At 39.1% G+C, this 23,819-nt stretch overlaps 1 protein-coding gene across 1 annotated transcript; it reads right to left on the reverse strand.

Annotated features, from left to right (window-relative positions):
* Positions 1–591: 591 nt before the first annotated feature.
* On the reverse strand, positions 592–23,110 carry LOC127161103 (phenoloxidase-activating factor 1-like). Its single transcript, XM_051103765.1, is given in 11 exon segments — positions 592–820; positions 919–978; positions 980–1,174; positions 1,427–1,568; positions 14,522–14,672; positions 16,745–16,892; positions 16,991–17,050; positions 17,052–17,246; positions 17,342–17,489; positions 22,805–22,961; positions 23,059–23,110. Coding segments are annotated over 11 exon segments (1,497 nt in total). The 3' UTR covers positions 592–631.
* Positions 23,111–23,819: the final 709 nt, after the last annotated feature.

The raw sequence follows: 23,819 nt of genomic DNA on the forward strand, positions 1-23,819 counted from the left end.
GCAATGAATCGAAACTTAGCACTTTTTTTTCCCTTTTGTTTTGTTAATCAGTTAATGATTGAAGTAAAATATTTAGGTTATGTTTTTGTGCCCTGGTCCACTGCTGCATGACATTTGGCCTGTAGAAGTTTAACAATATTGTTGGCGTGAAAAAAAGTTATAATTTTGCCAATTTAAAACAATTATTAATAAAAATATTATATAAACTTACCTTAAAACAGTTGAAACCAGTGGCTTTGCCCAGTTGTCCTTTCAAATTGACCGTTAGGCGAGCGATTTAAACATCTTCAAGGCGCGAAGGTCGTTAAATAACCCAGTGCTGGCTTGAAACAACCCAGCACTGCAACCCAACAGCGTTTAACTCAACTCAATTTAAACTACCCAACAGTGTTTAAATGTAATAAAATGTCCCAACAGACTCAGCTTAGCATTTTGGGTTAAAAAATAACCTTTTTAGAGTGTTTATTTTCAATTGCATTCTGTAAAATTTAATGATGGTTGTCTTTAAAAACCAACCGTCTGTAGTTTCATATCTGGTTTAAAATACAATTTCTGAATAATTAAAATCTCTAGACAGTGTATCAGTGTATAATATGTTTATTGAAACAAGATTTTGGAGGAAAAACTCAACTCAAAACTTCATTTCATCTGCAAGAATGGCAGAGCTGCCATTTCCAGTTATGCTTTTTATCCATGGAAGATATGCTGAAATCTTAGTATAAACTTCAGGTAGCTCTGGTGAATTACAGATCTTAGGGTCACCAAAGGAAGTGACACCAACTGCAGTGTCTCCACAAACCAAAGGGCCTCCTGAATCCCCCTGTCAAGAAACAGATCAACACTTCAGTCACATCCTGTCATAATTTATAATTAGTCCACAAATTAAGATTTGGTGAATCAAATGTTGGTTTTACATACAGTACAGCTTCCTCCTTCTCCATATACACACATCATCAGTGAAGCTGAAAACTCTTCCTCCCCCCCATTTGCTTTCACACTCCTTGTTATTCATGACCGTCACATTTGTCTCCATGAGGTGATTGCTTTGCTTGCCTTTAGTTTCTAAAAGTCCCCAGCCTGCGATACTGCAAACAGAATCTGCTTCGATATCACCTTCTTTCGTTGGTATGGATATCGACTTGATATTGTTGTTCAGTTGTGCATTTTTTTCCAACTGTAAACCAAAGATTTAATTATGTTCTATAATATATTGGCTGTTACTCTGCATGAAAAGTTACGAAAGTCAGCTCAAATAAATGCAGTTTGGTATGGATATCGACTTGATATTGTCGTTCAATTTTTTCTAACTGTAAACCAAAAACAGCAGGATAGTTACTACAAATATTTGATTATGTCCTGTAATATATTGGCTGTTATGTTGCATGAATATTTACTAAAGTCATGTAAAATAAGTGCAGTTTGTTACCTTCAAAAGCAGGATGTCATTATGAAAGGATTCATTTGTGTATTTTGGATGCTGATAGTATGAATCCACTTTGATTCGGACTGAATTCTCCTTCTTATTTCGTAGGTTATGTGCGCCTAGCACAACTGTCAGAACTGGAGAACTGTTGAAAAAACAATATTTATTTAGCAATAACTTTTTTTTTACAGCCTGCTAAATTCATTAATATGTCATGAAAGTGTGCTGATTTGGTAGCCATGATGAATATTTGACAGTGTAATCATCATTATAATAATATTATAATAATATTATTCATAATTTACAATGTATTTAATAGTGCAGTTGATATTAGTTAGTCTACTAATACTCTAATGACTAGTATTTGCAAAGATACTTACAGTAGTAGAAAGTGGACTATCGAAACAAAGTATTACCTTATATTATCTAAAATGTATAATTAGCTACTTTACTACTTGTCTTACTTGTTTCGGCAATGTGCAGCAGTCATGACAAATCTATCAGAGATGATGAATCCACCGCAGATATGCTGCTCCTTCACTTGAACAGACACCATGTAAGGTCTGGAGTGGGGTTTTGCTTCCTTGCCATTCACTATACCCACATTCGCACGAGCTGAGAAAGAGAGAGATAGTGTTAGTTATTATGTGTTAGTTAGTGAGTTCCTCTTCATTGCCTTGTATGTGCTATAAAATTTGGGTTGGTTATTGGTATTTTGTTTGATCAGTCTCACCAGTGAAGGTCAGGTGTGGCAGCAGAGAGGCCAGCAGGAGCAGAGAGATGATGGCCATCATGAAGACAATCAGTGAAGCAATGAGCTCTTGCTGTGTTCGGTATAAATAATATATTAAGGAGGGTGGAGAAACTGAGCTTCCTGTAACTTGTTGCTTTCCGTTTGTGGCAACAGTAACTACACAGATAATGTTTGATAATACTTGTGACTTGAAAAGGCTTCAGTCGAAGGCTTAAATTTTTAAACCACAAAGATTTGTAGATTAATGTGAAGCCATTAACTTGCAGACAGTGCACAGAGCTATGAGCACGAAGAAGCTGCTTGTAAGTCTAGCCACGTTTTCCTCTTACATAGGGTCTTATCTAGCTAAACAATCTGTCATTTTCTTAAAAAACAAAAAACAAAAAAAAAAAAACACATAGTTAGTTCTTTGTCTTTGTACTTAGATGAAGAATGGTAGGGTATAGGGTGAAAAACTCCATCTTGTTTTCTCCTCCAACTTCAAAATCATCCAACATCACTGTTTTACCTTATTTGGTAAAGGGTGTTTGACTTTATTTGCATGCTCGCTTTGTAAACACTGGATTGGTTCTTTCGCCTATGTCACATGTGCGTGATTACCCAATGCGTGAGGTCGAGCTAGTGCAAGACCAGCATCTGTGGTTCGGTTTAGCTTGTAGACATTGTGGAAGAAATACATTACTATCATTACATACATCCCCTTCATTTGCCAAAAATAAAATTTAAATATCATGAATTAAAAGATAAATTAATATTTTATGCCTTTATTTCATAGCCAGAAAAATGTAAATACACAACACAGAATTTCATGAGGCTGTTGTAGAAATAAATAAAAGTTGTTTTATGCATTTAAATAAATCAATAAAAGCTTGTAGAGGCCAGTTGCAGCTCACCTTTAGTGGTGGAAGTGAGGACGGGGCTTCTTTCCATCATACTTCACTAAATTCATAATATAAGGTAATACTTTGTTTCGATAGCCCACATTCTTCTACTGTAAGTATCTTTGCAACTACCAGTCATTAGAGTATTAGTAGACTAACTAACATCAACTGCACTATTAAATACATTGTAAATTATGAATAATATTATTATAATATTATTATAATGATGATTACACTGTCAAATATTTATCATGGCTACCAAATCAGCACACTTTCATGACATATTAATGAATTTAGCAGGCTGTAAAAAAAAAGTTATTGCTAAATAAATATTGTTTTTTCAACAGTGCTCCAGTTCTGACAGTTGTGCTAGGTGCACATAACCTACGAAATAAGAATGAGAATTCAGTCCGAATCAAAGTGGATTCGTACTATCAGCATCCAAAATACACCAATGAATCCTTTCATAATGACATCCTTTGGAATGATCTTCCCATTTTTATTAGAATGGCCTCTTCTGTGGCTACATTTAAGTCTAAACTAAAAACCTATCTGTTTGATAAGGCTTTTAATCTTGGTTGAAGCACGTTATATCTTTGTCCTTTGTTTTTGTTGTATGTCGAATGTGGTTTTCTTGAGGTTTTATACCCTTTTTATGTACTGTATTATCATTGTGCTTCTGTTGTTTTTTAGTTTTTATTGTAAAGCACATTGGTCAACTCTGGTTGTAAGAAATAGTGCTATATAAATAAAGTTGCCATTGCCATTGCCATAAATCTCCCTCGGGCACGCTTGATGTTGACGGCTCATGCACCTGGTCAGATGTGTCATTGGGTCAAGGCAACTTTACTGAACTGTTGCATCTCATTGCCAAATTTGACAACACTGTTGGAAAAAAAAAAAAAAAAAAAAAAAAAAAAAAAAAACTTGACAGTCTCCAAAATGAAAAATACACACACCATGGAGTTGGTTAAATTAATGGCAAATATGGTGAGGGAACAAATAAGCAGTGAGATCAAAGAGGCTGGACTGTTTGCTTTAATAGTTGATGTAAGCAGAGGCATCAGCAAAAAAGAGCAGGTGTCTGTGGTGACAGGTTATAAATTTCTGCATTTCACTCATGCCAGTGGATTAAATGCAGAGTCGCTCATGAAAACTATGAAACGGTGCACAGTGCTATGACGGCACAGCAGTTATGTCCGGCTCTCACAAAGGTGTAGAATAATTCAGAAAAGATGTCCCGCAATTTTGTACGTTCATTTTCATGCACATCAGCTGAGCCTTGGTTTGGTGGACTGTGTTAAAAGCATACGATTCAAGCAACTCTTATTGACATAATCAGTCAGTCAAAAGTAGGGCTGTAGCTATCGATTATTTAAGTAATCGAGTATTCTATATATTCTATATATATATATATATATATATATACCCCTGGTCATATAATTAGAATATCTTCAAAATATAATTAGAATATAATAGTCATATAATTAGAATATCTTCAAAAAGTTGATTTATTTCACTAATTCCATTCAAGAAGTAAAACTTGCATAATGTATACATTCCACACAGACCGATATATTTCAAGTATTTCTTTTAATTTTGATGGTTATAACTGACAACTAATGAAAACCCCAAATTCAGTATCTCAGAAAATTAGAATATTGTGAAAAGGTTCAGTATTGAAGACACCTGGTGCCACACTCTAATCAGCTAATTAACTCAAAACACCTGCAAAGGCCTTTAAATGGTCTCTCAGTCTAGTTCTGTAGGCTACACAATCATGGGGAAGACCGCTGATTTGACAGTTGTCCAAAAGACGACCACTGACACCTTGCACAAGGAGGGCAAGAAACAAAGGTCATTGCAAAAGAGGCTGGCTGTTCACAGAGCTCTGTGTTCAAGCACATTAATAGAGAGGCGAAGGGAAGGAAAAGATGTGGTAGAAAAAAGTGTACAAGCAATAGGGATAACCACACCCTGGAGAGAATTGTGAAACAAAACCCATTCAAAAATGTGGGGGAGATTCACAAAGAGTGGACTGCAGCTGGAGTCAGTGCTTCAAGAACCACTACGCACAGACGTATGCAAGACATGGGTTTCAGCTGTCGCAATCCTTGCGTCAAGCCACTCTTGAACAACAGACAGCTTCAGAAGCGTCACGCCTGGGCTAAAGACAAAAAGGACTGGACTGCTGCTGAGTGGTCCAAAGTTATGTTCTCTGATGAAAGTAAATTTTGCATTTCCTTTGGAAATCAGGGTCCCAGAGTCTGGAGGAAGAGAGGAGAGGCACAGAATCCACGTTTCTTGAGGTCCAGTGTTAAGTTTCCACAGTCAGTGATGGTTTGGGGTGCCATGTCATCTGCTGGTGTTGGTCCACTGTGTTTTCTGAGGTCCAAGGTCAACGCAGCTGTATACCAGGACGTTTTAGAGCACTTCATGATTCCTGCTGCTGACCAACTTTATGGAGATGCAGATTTCATTTTCCAACAGGACTTGGCACCTGCACACAGTGCCAAAGCTACCAGTACCTGGTTTAAGGACCATGGTATCCCTGTTCTTAATTGGCCAGCAAACTCGCCTGACCTTAACCCCATAGAAAATCTATGGGGTATTGTGAAGAGGAAGATGCGACATGCCAGACCCAACAATGCAGAAGAGCTGAAGGCCACTATCAGAGAAACCTGGGCTCTCCTAACACCTGAGCAGTGCCACAGACTGATCGACTCCATGCCACGCCTGCATTGCTGCAGTAATTCAGGCAAAAGGAGCCCCAACTAAGTCTTGAGTGCTGTACATGCTCATACTTTTCATGTTCATACTTTTCAGTTGGCCAAGATTTCTAAAAATCCTTTATTTGTATTGGTCTTAAGTAATATTCTAATTTTCTGAGATACTGAATTTGGGGTTTTCATTCGTTGTCAGTTATAATCATCAAAATTAAAAGAAATATATCAGTCTGTGTGGAATGAATGTATACATTATACAAGTTTCACTTCTTGAATGGAATTAGTGAAATCAACTTTTTGAAGATATTCTAATTATATGACCAGCACCTGTATATATATATATATATATATGTGTACACTGCCCTCCAAAAGTTTGGAAACACCCTTGAAAATGGATAAATACTTTTTTAATTTGTGATAATTTTGCACTAATAAAGGACAACACAAACTACAAAAACATATTTTATTACATAAACAGTTTATACATAGAAAAAACTTAAATTTTCATTTCATCAGAATATCCACCATTAGCAGCTATTTCAGCTCTGCATAATCTGGGCCTAAATTCATTGTATTCTAAACTTAATTGGAAATCAATTGTTGAAGCTATTACGGTCTGCTGACCCAAAAATCGTTTAAAAACCTGGGCCAAGTTTAAACCAGGCATCACTGCTGGCAAAGGGGCATGTCTGACATGCTGATATCGTTCAAAACCACACTTTGCCAGGGGTGTTTCCAAACTTTTGGAGGGCAGTATATATATATATATATATATATATATATATATATATATATATATATTTACACACTATTTTATTCAGCTCAAAGGGACATGAATGCATTTAACTTGCAGTTACAAATGCATAAGTAACATTTTGTTATTTTAATCAAAACACTGAATACTGATATTTACATGTATTTTAAAATTAAGCTACTTTAAAGGTGAAATCAAAACCGCCAGTAGGTGTCAGCAAGTCACTGTTAAGTAAGCGAGTCATTGCGATTGAACTGAATCATTTAACGAGTGATTCATTCAAGAACGAAACGCAGTCATGTTGCTCAAAGACGCAAAACAGCGCTGTGGCTGTGTTTGGAATGGTTATTTGTTGGCGAAATACAGCAAAAACAGGCAATATGCTGTCTAAAATGTAAGTCTCTTAAAATTAACTTCTTGTTTATTGATGAACTGTTCAGTCTCACATTTGTAATCATGCTGAGGCACTCTTTGTTTCATACTGACTAACTTTCTAACTTGCTGTGTGTCACAGAGAGAGAATGAGACAAACAACATTAATGACACTTAGTCTTTCACAAAACATAGCTAACTAGGGACATCATAACTAACCACCATTAATTTACAGTCTTAAATTGTCCAGCGTTTATCGGTTTGTGCGTCAGTAATAATGGTCCGTGGGGAAACACAGTTCTGTGTGTAGTTACAGTAAATGGACTAAACGAAGCCTCCAGGCAAATAATTTGCCTCAATGATTTTTTCTAATCGAGTTACTCGAGTTAGCCCTAGTCAAAAGCTCTGTGAATAACTGAGCGAAGGGATTTTTTTTCTCTCATTGACTGCCAATTCACACTGCAGCTTACTTTTGTCACAGTTTTTGCTGTGAGCTTCACTTGAGGGCACTCCATTCCAGACTCTTATCATTTACCCCCGGACTCCATTTCTCATAATCCTTTGCATAGTCTCATCAATACTCATTGTCTGCTCACCCTATATAAGCCTGGTTTTGTTTGTAATTCTTTGTGAAGTCTTGTTAGTTGTTACACTGCATTTCTGAGCATCCTCCCCTGGATTAATGTATCTTGGTTTTTTTGATCTCCTGCCTGTTTCTTGGATGTACGCTTTGCCTGAATTTCCTGCTTTGTTCATTGTTTTGGATTGCCTTCCTGTGTTTTGACCTCTTGCCTGTATTTTGGATCACGTTTCTGGTTTGCCCCAATAAAGCTGCATTTGGATCTCCATCCTGTTAAGTCTCAGAGCAGTACGTAACAAGTGTTTTGAGTCACAAATTTTGTATCTGATCAGCTTCTGCCACAGACCTTGTGCAGTTTGTCATTGTGACGCTTTCAGAAAAGCGAAGCGAGTCAGCATGGAACGAAATATGGATCAGAGCGCAGGTCCAGCATACAAAGGCTGGGATTCCTAAAAAAAAGACACCGCACCCGCTCCACCTGCATGATTTTATAATTGATGCCCATACAAGATACTGTCTAACTTTCATTTTTGCCGGGTTATTGACCATCTTATCAGTGAATGGTATCAGAACTTTTATTAGTCATGTGATGTGTTGAAAGGTGTTTCTGCTTTAAACCCAACACAGAGTTCGTTCCTTGACAAAGATTGTTTGTCACCTGTAGCAGAGTGACTATAGCCCTAGTATGATTGGCTGCCGTTACCCAAACGGGTGAACCTATCAGTGTTTGTACTTCATTATGATTGGCCAGTTGTGTAAGTTTCATGAGCCTATCGGTGCCCATGTTGTGAATATAAAAGATAAAATAATAATAAAATAATGGATAGCGGTAAGTTCATTCGGCATTGATGATCATTGTTTATTTCTTTTGAGCAGTGGGGTGAAATTAAGACTAAACCGCTCTGACAGCCTAGGGGAAACATTAATGCCTAAATATGTAATGTGATTGGTGCCTAGAGGGATTAGAGGTGGTTTCTGGAATATCACATCCAAGCTGTTGGAATATAATGGAACAATGGAAGATTTACTCCAATTGATGGAGTACCTTTTTTTTTATTTTAGAGGCAAATATTAGAGAATGCATCAATGAGTTTAATTGCTTCTTGTAATGACGATGGTGGGTCCTGTAGATACAGTAATAAACCATCAGCATAGAGAATGATTTCATGGTGTATATTTAGTGTCTGAATTCCTTTAATATAGCTATTGTGATGAATGGCTGCTGATAACGGTTAAATGAAAATGGTAAATATTGATGGGGAGAGTAGACATCCTTGTCTAGTCCCCTGGTTTAGTATGAAGCTATACAAAATTTTGATCTAGTTAATCTCTCTTGTGAAATGGTGGCAGTGTTCATTTTAGCTGGGAGTTCTGACATCTGTTTAGATTCGCTTATCATTCGGATAAAGACCGGTGATAAAATGTCCCAAAATTGTTTGTAGAACTCAACAGGGAATCCATCAGGGCCTGGTGCCACCTTATTCAGCATGAATTGAAGAGCTATAGAGAGTTATGTTAAGGGTGATTCCAGGCTATTTATTTGATGTTCACTGAGCTGAGGCAGAATGATATTGTTGAAAAATTATTTAATTAATTAATTTGGGTCTTTTTCTGACAAGTATAATTTATTGTAGACATTTTGAAAGACTTGGTTTATTTCATCTGGTGAATTGGTGGATTTCCCTGTTGAGTCTGTAATAACTGAAATTGTTGTTTTTTCCTTATTTTGTTCGATTTGATTTGCCAGAAATTTACCAGATTACTGTGATGAAATTCTTCTTGTATATTATTATTTATATTATTGAAATCATGAAACTGTAATTCACTGTAATTTTATTTTAATAATCACAAGCATCTCTAATTAATTCTATTATTTATTTATTTATTTATTTAATACAGTAAATCTCATTTTTATGACTGGACTCAAAAATTATGTTGATTATCCATGGAAGATATACTGAAATCTTAGTATAAACTTCAGGTCGCTCTGGTGAATTACAGATCTCAGGGTCACCAAAGGAAGTGACACCAACTGCAGCGTCTCCACAAACCAAAGGGCCTCCTGTATCCCCCTGTAACAAAAACAGATCAACACTTCAGTCACATGCTGTCATAATTCATAACTTAACTAGTTCACACATTAGGATTTGCTGAATCAAATATTGTTTTTTACATACATCACAGCTTCCTCCATCTCTATATACACACATCATCAGTGAAGCTGAAAAGTCTCCCTCCCCCCATTTGCTTTCACACTCCTTGCTATTCATGATCGTCACATTTGTCTCCATGAGGTGATTGCTTTGCTTGCCATTAGTTTCTAAAAGTCCCCAGCCTGCAATACTGCAAACAGAATCTGCTTCGATATCACCTTCTTCCACTGGTATGGATATCGGCTTCATATTGTCGTTCAGTTGTGCATTGTTTTTCTAACCGTAAACCAAAAACAGCAGGATAGTTAATACAAATATTTGATTATGTCCTGTAATATATTGGCTGTTATGTTGCATTAATATTTACTAAAGTCATCTAAAATAAGTGCAGTTTGTTACCTTCAAAAGCAGGATGACCTGCAAGCATTTTCGGTTGACGAATCATGCCTAGAATTTGGGCCGGCTAACTCTCACGTTGTCCTGAGACCCTGGCCTGGATATGTGCCCAAGGTTCCTACCACTCCCTTCAGGGACCAGGTAGTGAGCCTGCAAGCGCTGCCCTCAGAGGAGGCAGACCCAGCCCTAGCTTTTCTCTGTCCCGTCCGAGCTCTGCGGCTGTACGTGGACAGAACCCAAAGCTTTAGGACCTCAGACCAGCTCTTTGTCTGTTACGGAGGCCAGCAGAAGGGGAAGGCTGTCTCCAAGCAGAGGTTAGCCCACTGGATAGTGGATGCTATTGTCTTGGCAAATCACTTCCAAGACGTGCCTTGCCTATTCGGGTTGCGAGCACACTCAACTAGAAGTGTCGCTTCGTCCTGGGCGCTGGCTCAAGGCGCCTTGCTGACAGATATTTGTAGAGCTGCGGGTTGGGCGACACCAAACACATTTGCTAGATTCTATAGCCTACGTGTAGAGCTGGTATCTTCCCGTGTACTCGCCCTTAGTGGCCAGTAGCGCGAAGAGCCCGTTCCAGGTGTCGGCTTGCAACGCCACTCCCGCCCCTTGGGCCGGATATGTGCGTCTATTGTTCCAGTAGAGTTCCCCAGAAATGGCTGTGAGCTCCTCCGTCACCCCCCGCCCGGCAGTCAGACGTGGCGGCGCGTCTGATGCCAGGCCTACTCTTGTATGCATTGTGTAACCTGTGTTAGGTTGGGTGTCCATATGTAGTGATCCCTGCAGCGATCCCATGTGTGTATTCTTCACGGTAAGACTACCCAGTCCGGTTAGCTCGTTCTTCCCTGGACAGAGCCCGCTCTGTCGTCTCTGCTGGTGTTCTTCCCCCCCTAGAGCTAGGTTGGAACCACCCCAGAGACTTCCTTATATTGTACTACCCTAATTGGCTAGTCCATATGTGTAAACTACCACATTTTACCTCCCTACGGACAGGATGTGACCTTCGCAGCATCCCCTTCCCTTCTAGGGTACGCTTTCCCAGCGTTATCCAATAGTCACACTGAGTGGGTCTTGCGGAACAGCAGTGACTGACCTTAGACTGCTTAGAGCCTTGACTTCTGCTCCAACAAGTGGGTGCGGCCAGGAGTCTCATGCAGAGCGCTGGAAGGGCCAGCGACAGTGGCGTGTTGGTAGATATCCCCAATTTGTCGAATGAGACCGACTGAAGGAGAACGTCTCAGTTACGTATGTAACCCTCGTTCCCTGAAGGTGGGAACAGTGACGTATGTCCCGTCGCCACAGTCGTTGTACCTCCACTGTACGGCCGAGTCACTAGCTCGGCTCCTCAGCGGAAAAGCAAATATGCAACGCACCTGCTGCTTGTTAAATACTCACGCTGCAGCGTAGAGCAGCTGGTGCAATTATCGCATGCCAATAGTCATTGGCTTGATTTCTTACACTTGAAGTAGATTGGTCTCCCAAAGCGATCCCCAATTCGTCGGTCCCCAATGTCAAGTAGCCGCACCATGAACACTGCCGCCCCTCAGGGATGTATTCTCTCCCCACTGTTCTTCTCCCTGTACACCAGTGACTGCACCTCTAAAGACCCCTCTGTCAAGGTCCTGAAGTTCACAGACGACACCACACTCATCGGCCTCATTCAGGATGGTGAAGAGTCTGCTTACAGACAAGAGGTTGAAAACAGTGGAGATGATCATAGACTTCAGTAGAAACCCCCCTGCACTCCCCCCTCTCAGCATCATGGTCAGCACTGTGGCTGCAGTGGAGACATTCAAGTTCCTAGGGTCCATCATCTCCTGGGACCTGAAGTGGGACACTCACATCAACTCCATTGCAAACAAGGCCCAACAAAGGTTGTACTTCCTTTAACAGCTGAGGAAGTTCAACCTGCCGCAGGAGCTGCTGAAACAGTTCTACTCAGCCGTCATCAAATCTGTTCTTTGCACATCAATAACTGTCTGGTTTGTCTCAGCTACAAAATCAGTTATTGATGTGCAAAGAACAGAATCTCAATGAACTAGCATTATTCATGGGTTTACACAGATTGCCCCCCAATGGCAAACCATTGACATTTCTAAATGTTTTGAAACAGTTATGATGTATGAGGTCTTGTTTGCTGAAATCACATGATTTTGGCTGTTTGATACATGCTCTGAACCACTGTTTCGAAACAAATGATTTTCAAAAGTTTGTAAGCTTCACAAAGCAGTGCTTTGCACTTTACCTGCTCACTTCTGGGATAAATACAAGCTGCACTTCTGTTCTCTTCAACTTCCCTTTAGTGGACTCATTACAGACTGCTCATCCAGGCAATGAACCCAACAGTTCTTCACCTCCTCTGCCTTCATCAAGGTAATCGGGCTATAGAGGATTATGTGGCGGATATCTGTGAGTTATTCCATGTTGTGGACTTTAATGATGTTGCCCTTAAGGGTATTTTCCATAATTGACTAAAGGATTGTTTAAACAATCTAATGCTAAACAGCAACAGCTCTGCTACTCTTGATGAACATATTGACTATGCCTTGTTGTTGAGTGATCCCTCATGTGGGGATTGCAGATGAGGAACTTTGCTATCCTCCAGTACCCACAGCACCAAAGCATTTACATGTCCCAACCATCATGTCTGGAGTTGTTCATGTCATGCCTGCCAAGCCAAAGCCAGCTTAAGTTGTGCCTGCTACTCTAGGGGCTGCTCACGTCATGCCTGCCAAGCCAAAGCCTGCTCACGTCATCCCTGTCAAGCTAAAGACTTCTCACATCACTGACAAAAATTTTTGCCAGCGTGACGGACAAACCTCTGATGTCAGTGCGAGTGGCTGGCATCCCAGGAGTCTCTACGCTCTTAAACCTCACAGCCTTAACACTATCAAGCCCAATGGGCATCCTGTTGTCTACTGTAGTGTCTGTGATGGCTGTCGCCATTTTGAGTGTTTGGGCTGCACACTGTGGCCCAGAGGCCTCTCCTGTCCATGAGTCTGCCTCAAAGGCCTCTTTTGTCCATGAATCTGCTCTAGAGGTGGCGTTGTCCACTGCAGTACTTCCAGAGGTGGCGGCGTCTGCTGCAGAACCTCCAGAGGATGCAACTTACACTGCATTCACAAACTCACAGCCTGTCATGGCCAACGAGGCTGTTTATGAAATCTTTGCCTGTCCTGTCATGGCCATGGAGGCCGTCCATAAACCCTCTGCATGTCCTGTCACGGCCAAAGATACCATCTCTAAACTGTCTACCTGTCCTGTTACGGTCGCAGAAGCCATTGTAAATCTCTCTGTGCTCTCTGTTCCAGTCCACCACTGTTCCACAGTCCTGGTTCTCTGCCATGCTTTTAATTTGTTTCCTGAAATCTATAATCCAAATGCTCTCTGTACTGCACATTTTACTGAGGACAGCTTCTTCAATCTATGAGTTCAATGCCAGATTCGCCCAAAACCTTGTCCTCAAAAATGAAGCAGTTCCCACTATAAAATCAGAAGCTGTTGTTTATGGGCCACGACCTGTAAGTATGTTATTCTTTTTTGATGTGTTTTCCATTAATAGTTTTTATCGTAAATTTTATGTTGTAGCAAGAATGTAAACAAAGGACAACGCTGTTTTGCTCCGCTAGCCATTTAGCAAAACACTGATTCCTATTTATCCATCAAATGTAGGGATGTAACGATTACCAGTTTGACGATAAATCATGATAAAATTCCCCACGGTTAGTAGTAGTGGCACGCAGAGTAGTCTCATCTTGTGTGAAAAACGGCGGATGTTTTAAAAGAGTGCTAAGGTCATAGGCGCCAAGCCCCACGCCAATCCTTGTTTTTTGGCGTTATTTTAATGGTAAATGTCAAGAGTGCATTATTGTATGAGAGGGGGCCAGCAGGAATCCTCTCAGCTTGCAAACTTCGAATGTTGCTGTCTGTTGCCATTTGTTGCCGTTTACGTGATCAGTGTAAGCTATTCTTCGATTATAGCAATACACTGGGACAACATGCAACTACACATTATGGTAAGAGGCGTGGCATTTCCGGACAACATGCACTAGGCGGTTAGCGAATCACAAAACACTGGGCCAGCTAACCAATCTGAGCCCATTGCAAATTTCTGAGAAGGAACCAGGAAGTCGAAGAGAACGAAAAGCATGGTAGAATAAAGGTAAAATATGTGAAAAATAATATAATTTTTAATTAAACAAATCATGAACATGCTACAGTGCACCCCATAAACACAATTAATCCTTTGAAGAAAAAAAAAGTAAGTAATCACCTTTAAATTTAAATTATTATTATTTTTTTTTAATATGATTAGCTTTCTATAAAATAGATTATTATTATTATTATTATTATTATTATTATTGTGTGTATTATGTTGAGGGACAGTAAATAATGATGTATTTAGTATTTATTCATTTATTTTAAATTATTTAATGAACCTTATTATCTAAAATATATAATTAGTTAAGTTACTACTTGTCTTACTTGTTTCTGCAATGTGCAGCAGTCATGACAAATCTATCAGAGATGAGGAATCCACTGCAGATATGCTGCTCCTTCGATTGAACAGACACCATGTAAGGTCTGGAGTGGGGTTTTGCTTCCTTGTCATTCACTATATTCACATTCACAAGAGCTGAGAAAGAGAGAGAGAAAAGATAGTGTTAGTTATTATAGTTCCTCCTCGCTGTCTTACATGTGCTATAACACTTGGGTTATAAGTATTTTGTTTGATTAGTCTCACCAATGCAGGTCAGGTGTGGCAGCAGAGAGGCCAGCAGAAGCAGAGAGAATATGACCATGATAAAGTGTACAAAGTTCTCTAAGTTACACAAATGCGCCAACAGATAGCAGTATGGAACTGCCAACAACTGATCGGGTGTGGTCTATAGCCACCTTATTTTGTTAGCATCATACTGGCTCAGATTAGCTGCATCCCAATTTGTAGGCTACATCCTTTAAAGTGCATATTTAAAGGCCGATTGCTGGAATATTAACAAATGTTAAATACAACTGTGTGCGATATCGGAGGCTGCTTCCGGAAGGATTCGAACCAGTCCAGCCTACGGAGGGTTGTTCTTGTTGCCTAGCAACTGTGACAGCTGCCATTGATGAGCGACATTAACGTTTGTAAGTGAACTTTTATATTCAACTGCATAAAACGTGTTGAATTTATTGGAAACCTGTCTGTTCACCATGGTCCATAATAATCAATAATACAATAAACAACATAAAATCACATTTTAGTAAGATATAAGTCAACAATTAACTACTTTACATTTTGTATTTTTCACATCATTACAGTATTCAAAGTAAGTCCAAACCTAATTTTTCGGTAATTGTAAAAAACGTAATTGTCATCCTCTATTGATGATAGATGGATCCGTCCTGCTAAGCGACAAGCGGCAATGTGGAACAGTCTTTGCAAAAACTGGGGTTGCTCCACTGGGACGCAGCTCACGTGTGCGTTTCAGACGGAGTGAAGATTGTTCCTGGTGATCATTATAATTTGTGCCTATTGCAGGGTTGCCAACTCTCACGCATTTGACGTGAGACACACGCTTTCAGGCTCTTTCTCACGCTTTCACTCTGCCCATGTAAATCTCACGCCAAATTGGCAACCCTGCCAATAAATACCATTTTGGCTTAAAATGTAGCGCTTTTAACGCCAGAGCTGCGACAAGTTTTGATCTCGCCACCTGGTCACATGATTCACGTAGAACAAACCAGCGTTGACAGTATATTTGAATATGTTTGTGATGTTAAATGGTGTTGTAACTTTGTTAAACATTTTCTACATTTACTTATAGGAAACCACACAAACGCATAAATCCCTGTAAAATTTGTACTTCCATCAACCGGATTAAAGCTTATTTCTTGGAAATCTGGACTGTTGCACCTCTTTTTAAAGGACGAGCATGGCTAGAAGGCGGAAGCCAGTGTAACGCACACAGTCACATAAACACAACCAGCCAATGGATTTGTTTATTACAAAAATGCAACTTTTTATTTTCGCAAGAAAATAATTGATGGACTGGTGTCGTGTGGATTATTTGTGGTTTATTGTTTTTATCAGCTGTTTGGATTAACTTGGATCAACTTGCTGTTCTTATATAAAATTTTCACACATGTGATAAAGGTAATAAAGAGGCAAAAAATCTAAAAGTATAACAAAAATTAATTCTCAAATTCAGTGTTATTTTTTTTACATTCTGTTTTACATTTATTTTCTGGATTCAATTTTAATGCTCTCATTTAGTTTTAATAATCAAAAACATTATTTTATTTTATTTAAAACAATAATTACTGTTATTTTATTTATTTATTTATTTATTTATTTCAGAAATATTGTGTTGTGTATTTACATTCTTCTGGTAATAATTGATCTGGTAAATATTCCTTTAAACAAAATAAAACAAAATAATGTTTTAATAATAATTTTATTAGTAGTACTATCATTAAGTCCAGTTTAAGTCAGAGCAGTTCTAGAGGTTATGTTTATGTGTTCATGTACTCATATTTTGTGCCGGCAGAGGCCAAAAACATGGCAAGCGGCACACGCGCTGCAGTATGTGTGTAGTAAATGAAACCACACGTCTGCATCATTCATTCACACAGAGAGTAGTTTTGCAGCTTAATATCCACAGACACTAGTCCATTTCACATGACTGGATTTTTTGTTTACAGCATAACCAAACTTATAGCCACCTGCAGTTATGCTCTTTATCCATGGAAGATATGCTGAAATCTTAGTATAAACTTGAGGTAGGGCTGATGAATTACAGATTTCAGGGTCACCAAAGGAAGCAACACCAACTGCAGTGTCTCCACAAACCAAAGGGCCTCCTGAATCCCCCTGTCAAAAAACAGATACACACTTAAGTCACATTCTGTCATAATTCAGTACTAGTTCACAAATTAAGATTTGGTGAATCAAATGTTGTTTTTACATACATGACAGCTTCCTCGATATCCATATGCACTCATCATCAGTGAAGCTGAAAAGTCTCCCTCCCCCCCATTTGCTTTCACATGTATTGTTATTCATGACCTTCACATTTGTCTCCATGAAGTGATTGCTTTGGTTGCCATTAGTTTCTAAACGTCCCCAGCCTGCGATACTGCAAACAGAATCTGCTTTGATATCGGCTTCTTCCGCTGGTATGGATATCGGCTTGATATTGTTGTTCAGTTGTGCATTTTTTTCCAACTGTAAACCAAAGATTTGGTTATTTTCTATAATTATTGACTGTTACTCTGCATGGAAATTTACAAAAGTCAGCTCAAATAAGTTCAGTTTGTTACCCTTAAAAGCAGGATGTCATTATCAAAGGATTCGCGAATAAAGGTATATTGCGGATGGGGGTGGTATGACTCCACTTTGATTCGGACTGAATTCTCATTCTTATTTTGTAGGTCATGTGCGCCTAGCACAACTGTCAGAGCTGTTTTTCTGTCAGAAAAAAAAAAAAAAAAAGATTTATTTAGCAAGATAAAAAAGTTTGTCAAGACTAACTTTAAGTTGGCTTGAGAAAGTCAGACCAGAAAGTGTGAAAAAGTTTAAAGAGTTTAAGAAGTTTTAAGAAAAAGTTTTAGGTTTCTGAAATAGTTTCAGGTGTAAAGTAGTTTTATAAGGTTAAGGTTTGAATGTTTTGAAGGCAATACAGTCTCTAACATGATTAGTTGTTAGCATGTTGCTAGCATGTTTCTAGCATAATTAGTAAGTTGCTAGCATGTTTCTAACATGATTAGTAAGTTGCTAACATGTTTATAACATGATTAGCAAGTTGCTAGCATGTTTCTAGCATGATTAGCAAGTTTTTGGCATGTTTCTGGCATGATTAGTAAGTTGTTGGCATTTAAGTTGTTAGCATTTTTCTAGCATGATTAGTAAGTTGCTAACATGTTTCTAACATGATTACCAAGTTGTTAGCATTTTTCTAGCATGACTAGTAAGTTGCTGGCCTGTTTCTAGCATAATTACCAAGCTGCAAGCATTTAAGATGCTAATCTTGCTAGATGATTAGCATTAACAATTTGTTAGAATGTTTGTAACATGATTAGTAAGTTGCTAGCATGTTTCTAGCATGATTAACAAGTTACTAGCATATTCCTAGTATGATTAGCAAGTTTTTGGCATGTTTCTGGCATGATTAGTAAGTTGCTAGCATGTTTCTAGCATGATTAGCAAGTTGTTAGCCTGTTGCTAGCATGTTGTTAATAGAGATTGACCGATATTGATTTTTTTAATTACCGATACCGATACAGATTATTTGCATAATTATGTGCCCGATAACTGATATGCAGAACCGATTTGTATTTACTGTTATAAAGTAAATCAGTGACTAAGCAAATTAAGTCCATACTTCACTTTGGTTTTTCCTCCTTTAAGTCATCTTAAAAAGTGTCGAAATTAGCATATAACAAACAAATATTTCATGTAGCTGTATGTGAACATAAACTATCTGCAAAGTTGTGAAGCTGACAGTGCATGATACATAAAGTTATTGTCACAATCACCTGAACGAGTGGCCAGGAATTTGAATCTTTTTCTGTTACGGCTATACGTCATGAAGTAACACATTTGCATAATGTCTGGCCAAGTTCTACGTTGTGAACAACTTGCCCGCCCACAAACACAGTAAAATATCCATGTGGTTTACGTCATGTCGAGAAGACGCTGTATCGTAAGTACAATGCGGGATGCCCTTAAAAGATATATCAGTGCCCAGTTTATTTGGACCGGCTTGCTCCTCTGAACCTCTAGCGATCATTCAAAATACGTAGTTGTGTGTTATGACGTGTAACATTATGTCATGTAACATCTTGGATGACATGGGGGTGAGTAAATTATCAGGGCATTTTATTCTGAAACGGAGTAATCCTTTAAAACATGTTGCTCTCATGTAATGTTACTCTGTATCATGCAAAATATGTATTTAGTTGTGTGTTGTGTTCACTCCACGCAGCTCGTAGGTCTCTGGCTAACTGGCTGACAGCTTTATCTGTTCACTCTATTGTATAGAAATGTGTCGATGAATAGTGAATGTTTGTCATTGTTATTACTTGAAGTTCTGTTAAAGAATAGAACAATACGTTGGTGCACAAGCTGCAGTGCTTTATCAATACGTTTCTGCGTTGAGTTGACGCATATACTAAGGTTGTTTGGGTGTTGTTCACCAACGAGTTGTGGGCTAGAGTAACGGTGATGGGCGTTCTGTGTTTGAAATTTGCTGCATGCAGTAATGTTAAACCAATCACAAAAGACTGGGTCATCGGACCAATCACTGCAGATTAGTGTCACACAAAGGGTTTGGACAAATGATCGTTCGGGAGTCGTTGAGCAAATAAGGTAAAAATAAATCCATATTATAAGACAATAAAAGTGTTTTTTGACCTTGCATGCATGTTAACTTGTTGTTGGGGACTCCCAAATTCAAAATATGAACCTTTTATAATCCGTAATAGGGGCACTTTAAAAAAGTAAGCGGCGTGGTTTCCCGCATTTTTTTTTTTTTTTTTTGCGTTTTTGTCAGTTTTTGTTTTATTGTTTCTTCATGGATGACCCAGCTGTCTTTGTCCTCCTGCTGGAGCGGGGGGACCATTCTCTCGAGGACCACACCATGGCCTTTGTGTTTTTAGCCAATCTAACACACTATCCGGACAGCTGCCACTGCTCATTTTACCAAGCTGGACTTAACACCACCACGAGAGTGCAGCTGTCTGGAGAGGGTCCTCGAGAGAGCCTCGTCGCCTTTATGGAGTGGGTACTGGTGTCCTGCAGATCACCGATGACTGTGGACTTCGTGGACGACAACACCAGCCCCATTCCTGACCCAGAGCCCAGCCCAACATCACCCTACAGCATGGAGCGTCTACCCGAGCCCACCGTGGATGGCAAGCCAAAGTCCAGTGCGACCGACGAGCCATCGCCAGAAGAGCAACAGAGCTGAGGATCACCCCGGAGCATGAGACATCACATCCGACCAGGTGCCATTCTTCATCGGCGCTGTGGCTGGAGGATCCCTCGTCTCCACCTCCAGCCTCCGAGTCTTGGACTCCACCTCAGCCCTCCGACCCAGCAGCTCCACCCCGGCTCCTGGCTCCCTCGTCTCCACCATCGCCCATCGGCCCACCAGCTCACCAGGCTCCCTCATCCCTACGACTCCGCCTTGGTCGGACATTGTCCCGCCATCGCCTCAGGACTCCATTCCTCCGGCTGCGCCTCACTGCTCCATCCCACCAGCTCCATTGGTCTCCTCCCTCCCTCCAGCTCCACCTCGGTCACCTGAGCCTTGGACTCCACCTTGGCCCTCCGGATCCTTGGTGTCGCCTGGACTTGTCGGCCCCCTGGAGTCGTCAGCCCTTCCTCCACCATGGCTACTCCACCATGACTTTGTTGTCCTCCTCCCGGGAGTCCACCAGCACGTACTGTTGTTTCCATTCTATGTCACCTCCATCCGTTCCTTTGGTTTTGTTTTCTTCTACGGCGTGAGGTCACGTGTTCTGCCTGTAACTTCCTTGTGGATTATATTAAAGACTTTTTGGATTTCACTGTTATCCTTGTACAAGTATGTTCATCCAACACGTGTGTGACACCTTGATCCTACCCAATATCTATTTACTGACTACCTTATTAACTATTATTAAGCAGTATATTAGGCATTTATTGAGACAAAAGTAATAATTACGGTTTATAGTGAGAATTGGACCTTAAAATAAAATGTGACTGTAATATTATAATAATACAAGTATAGTATCAAGCAATAATGAATAACTAGATAAAGTTTGTCAAGACAAACTTTAAGTTGGCTTGAGAAAGCCAGACCAGAAAGTTTGAAAAAGTTTGAATAGTTTAAGATCTTTAAGAAGTTCAAAAAGTTTAAAAAGTTTAGTTTAAGAATTTTTAAGAAAAAAAGTTTTGTTTGATGGTTTTCAGTCTGAAATAGCATGAAGTTTGTTTAAAGTAATTTTAAAAGGTTAAAGTTTGAATGATTTGAAGGCAATACAGTTTCAGATAGATGTTGTTAGCATGATTAGCAAGTTATTAGCATGTTTCTACCATGATTAGCAGGTTGCTAGCATGTTTCTAACATAATTAGCAAGTTGTTAGCATGTTTCTAGCATGGTTACCAAGTTACTAACATGTTTCTAGCATGGTTACCAAGTTACTAACATGTTTCTAGCATGATTAGCAAGCTACTAGCATGACTAGTTACTAGGCTTGGCTAGAGATAGATAGATAGATAGATAGATTGATTGATCGATCTATATATACTATATATGTTGTACGATATGACAGCTTTTGTACAGAAAAAATATGAAAGTGAACCTTTTTTTATTTTTTATTTTTTAATACCATCGTGGCCGATGTGACAATACTTGGTGTCGTGAACGCCAGTGGGTCTTCTGGATGCTAGAGGTTAATGGCATCTCCAGAAGATCCATTCTGAGACTTGTCAAGGACCACTCAAAGCAAACACTTATAAGACAAATTCAATGACATCAGACCCAGAACATCAATCCTTACTGATGCATGGTATGCCTAGAAGAGACAGCTTTCCCAGTACGGATATTGTCATAAAGGATACTTTATTGATCCAGGGACTGGTGATTTAAAAAAAAAAAAATTATGATTATTTATTAATTCTGAGAAAAAAAAAAAAATCATGATGCTGTTATAAAATAATTTGACAGAGTTTTAAAACTTAATGACATTTTAATGATAAATTCAATTTGTACTACTGTAGTTTAGGTCAGAAAAAAAGCGCTCAGGAGGCTCTGGCACTGGAGGGCGCTCAGGAGGAGCGGGCTTTAGACGGTGCTCAGGAGGGCTGGACGGGACCAGCGGAGACGTAGGAGGGCTGGACGGGACCAGCGGAGATGAAGGAGAAGGAGAGAGGATGGGGCATCAAACCCCATGGGGAGCGCCAGGTCCATAATGTCCTCATTATATATGTGGCTTGCCACATGAGAGGCCGGCGGGCTTGAGCGTGATCAAACTGGCGGTCCTGAGCGCGGGGCGGCGGCTGGCGGTTCTGGGCGCTAAGTGACAGCCAATTTCAAAACCAACAACATGACATTTTAATGTAATGTTAACCCATAAAGTTAAGTAGTTTATTAAGTTTGATAATTGATCTGCTATATCATGTTTACGACAGATTTCTGACAGGTTATGTTGTCTTGGTAATGTCAAGTTGTCATAAAGGCATCTCAAACAATGTCATCTTTGCATTAAAAATGACATAACTGAGCGAATGACACTTAATGACAGTTATCATAAACATGCATAAAACCTCCTTCATATTAATGACATGTGTCATGATTGAAGGTGTCATGTCAGTCTTATGCACACCTATTCAAGTAAAGTGTTACCGAAAAGATTTTGCTACATAGCACATCCAGTCAGATCAGTCTGAAGATCTGGGCTGAGTTTGGAGTTTGCAGAGTTAAAGCTCTGAGAGGAGTTAGAGTTGATAATTTTAGTTTCAGAAGAAGAAGAATAACTAAGTTTATGTCGGATTTCAGTAAGTTGGCTTTCTCAAGCCAATTTAATAATTTGGTGTTTGTTCTATTAAGTTATACTTTATTTCTGTAGTCCACTTTAGACATTCTACTAACCATAAATAACTTTGCAACTACATGTCACCTAACTCTTATTAGAATATTAGTAGACTGTTATGTTATGGCTAGGGGTTGTAAAACAAGTTGATATGCTTGCAAAGTTACTTATAGTCAGTAGAATATCTGAGTTACTACTTGTCTTACTTGTTTCGGCAGTGTGCAGCAGTCATGACAAATCTATCAGAGATGAGGAATCCACTGCAGATATGCTGCTCCTTCGATTGAACAGACACCATGTAAGGTCTGGAGTGGGGTTTTGCTTCCATGCTAATCACTATACAGACATTCACAGAGAAAGAGAGAGAGATAGTGTTAGTTATTATAGTTCCTCCTCATTGTCTTATATGTGCTATAACACTTGGGTTATTAGTATTTTGTTTAAATAGTCTCACCAATGCAGGTTGTGTGTGGCAGCAGAGAGGCCAGCAAAAGCAGAGAGAATTTGACCATGATGAAGACAATCAATGAATCAATAAGCTCTTGCTGGCAATAATTGGTAAAAATATAATATAAAGAGGGTGGAGACACTGATCTTGCCATAACTTGTTATTTTCAGCTTGTGGTAGCAGTAGCTCACAAATATTTGATAAGACTTGTGGCTTGATGAGGCTTCAGTCGAAGGCTTCAAATCGCCAAACCACAAAGTTAAAGAATAGTGCACCCAAAGTATTGTTAAAGAATAGTGCACCCAAAAATGAACACTTGCTGAAAATCTACTCACTCTCAAACCATGTTAGATATAGATGAGTTTGTTTCTTCATCAAAGCAGATTTGGAGAAACAGCATTACATCACATTACACTGGTGCCAATTAGAATGTCAGAATGAGAGTTTAAACAAGAAAAGTAATCCACATGAATCCAGTCCATCAGTTAATGTCTTGTAAAGTGAGAAGCTGTATTAGGAAACAAAACCATTTGTATTAAGTATTAAGGCATGTATTAAGGCATTGTATCATTAATCCATCAATTATTGCCTCATAATTCATTGTCAGTTTAGCAATTTTGTTGCTAAATTTAGCAACCTTTTCTTCCAAAAGCACCTAGCAACAAATTTAGCAAATTTTAAAATTTAGTTTGGCAACTTTTAGCAACTTTTGATAATAACTTGAACAATAAAAAGATACTGTCACAGAAGCAGACGGAACACCAGGTAAGTAA

Source organism: Labeo rohita, unplaced genomic scaffold, assembly GCF_022985175.1.
Source record: "Labeo rohita strain BAU-BD-2019 unplaced genomic scaffold, IGBB_LRoh.1.0 scaffold_544, whole genome shotgun sequence".
NCBI classification, from domain to species: Eukaryota; Metazoa; Chordata; class Actinopteri; order Cypriniformes; family Cyprinidae; genus Labeo; species Labeo rohita.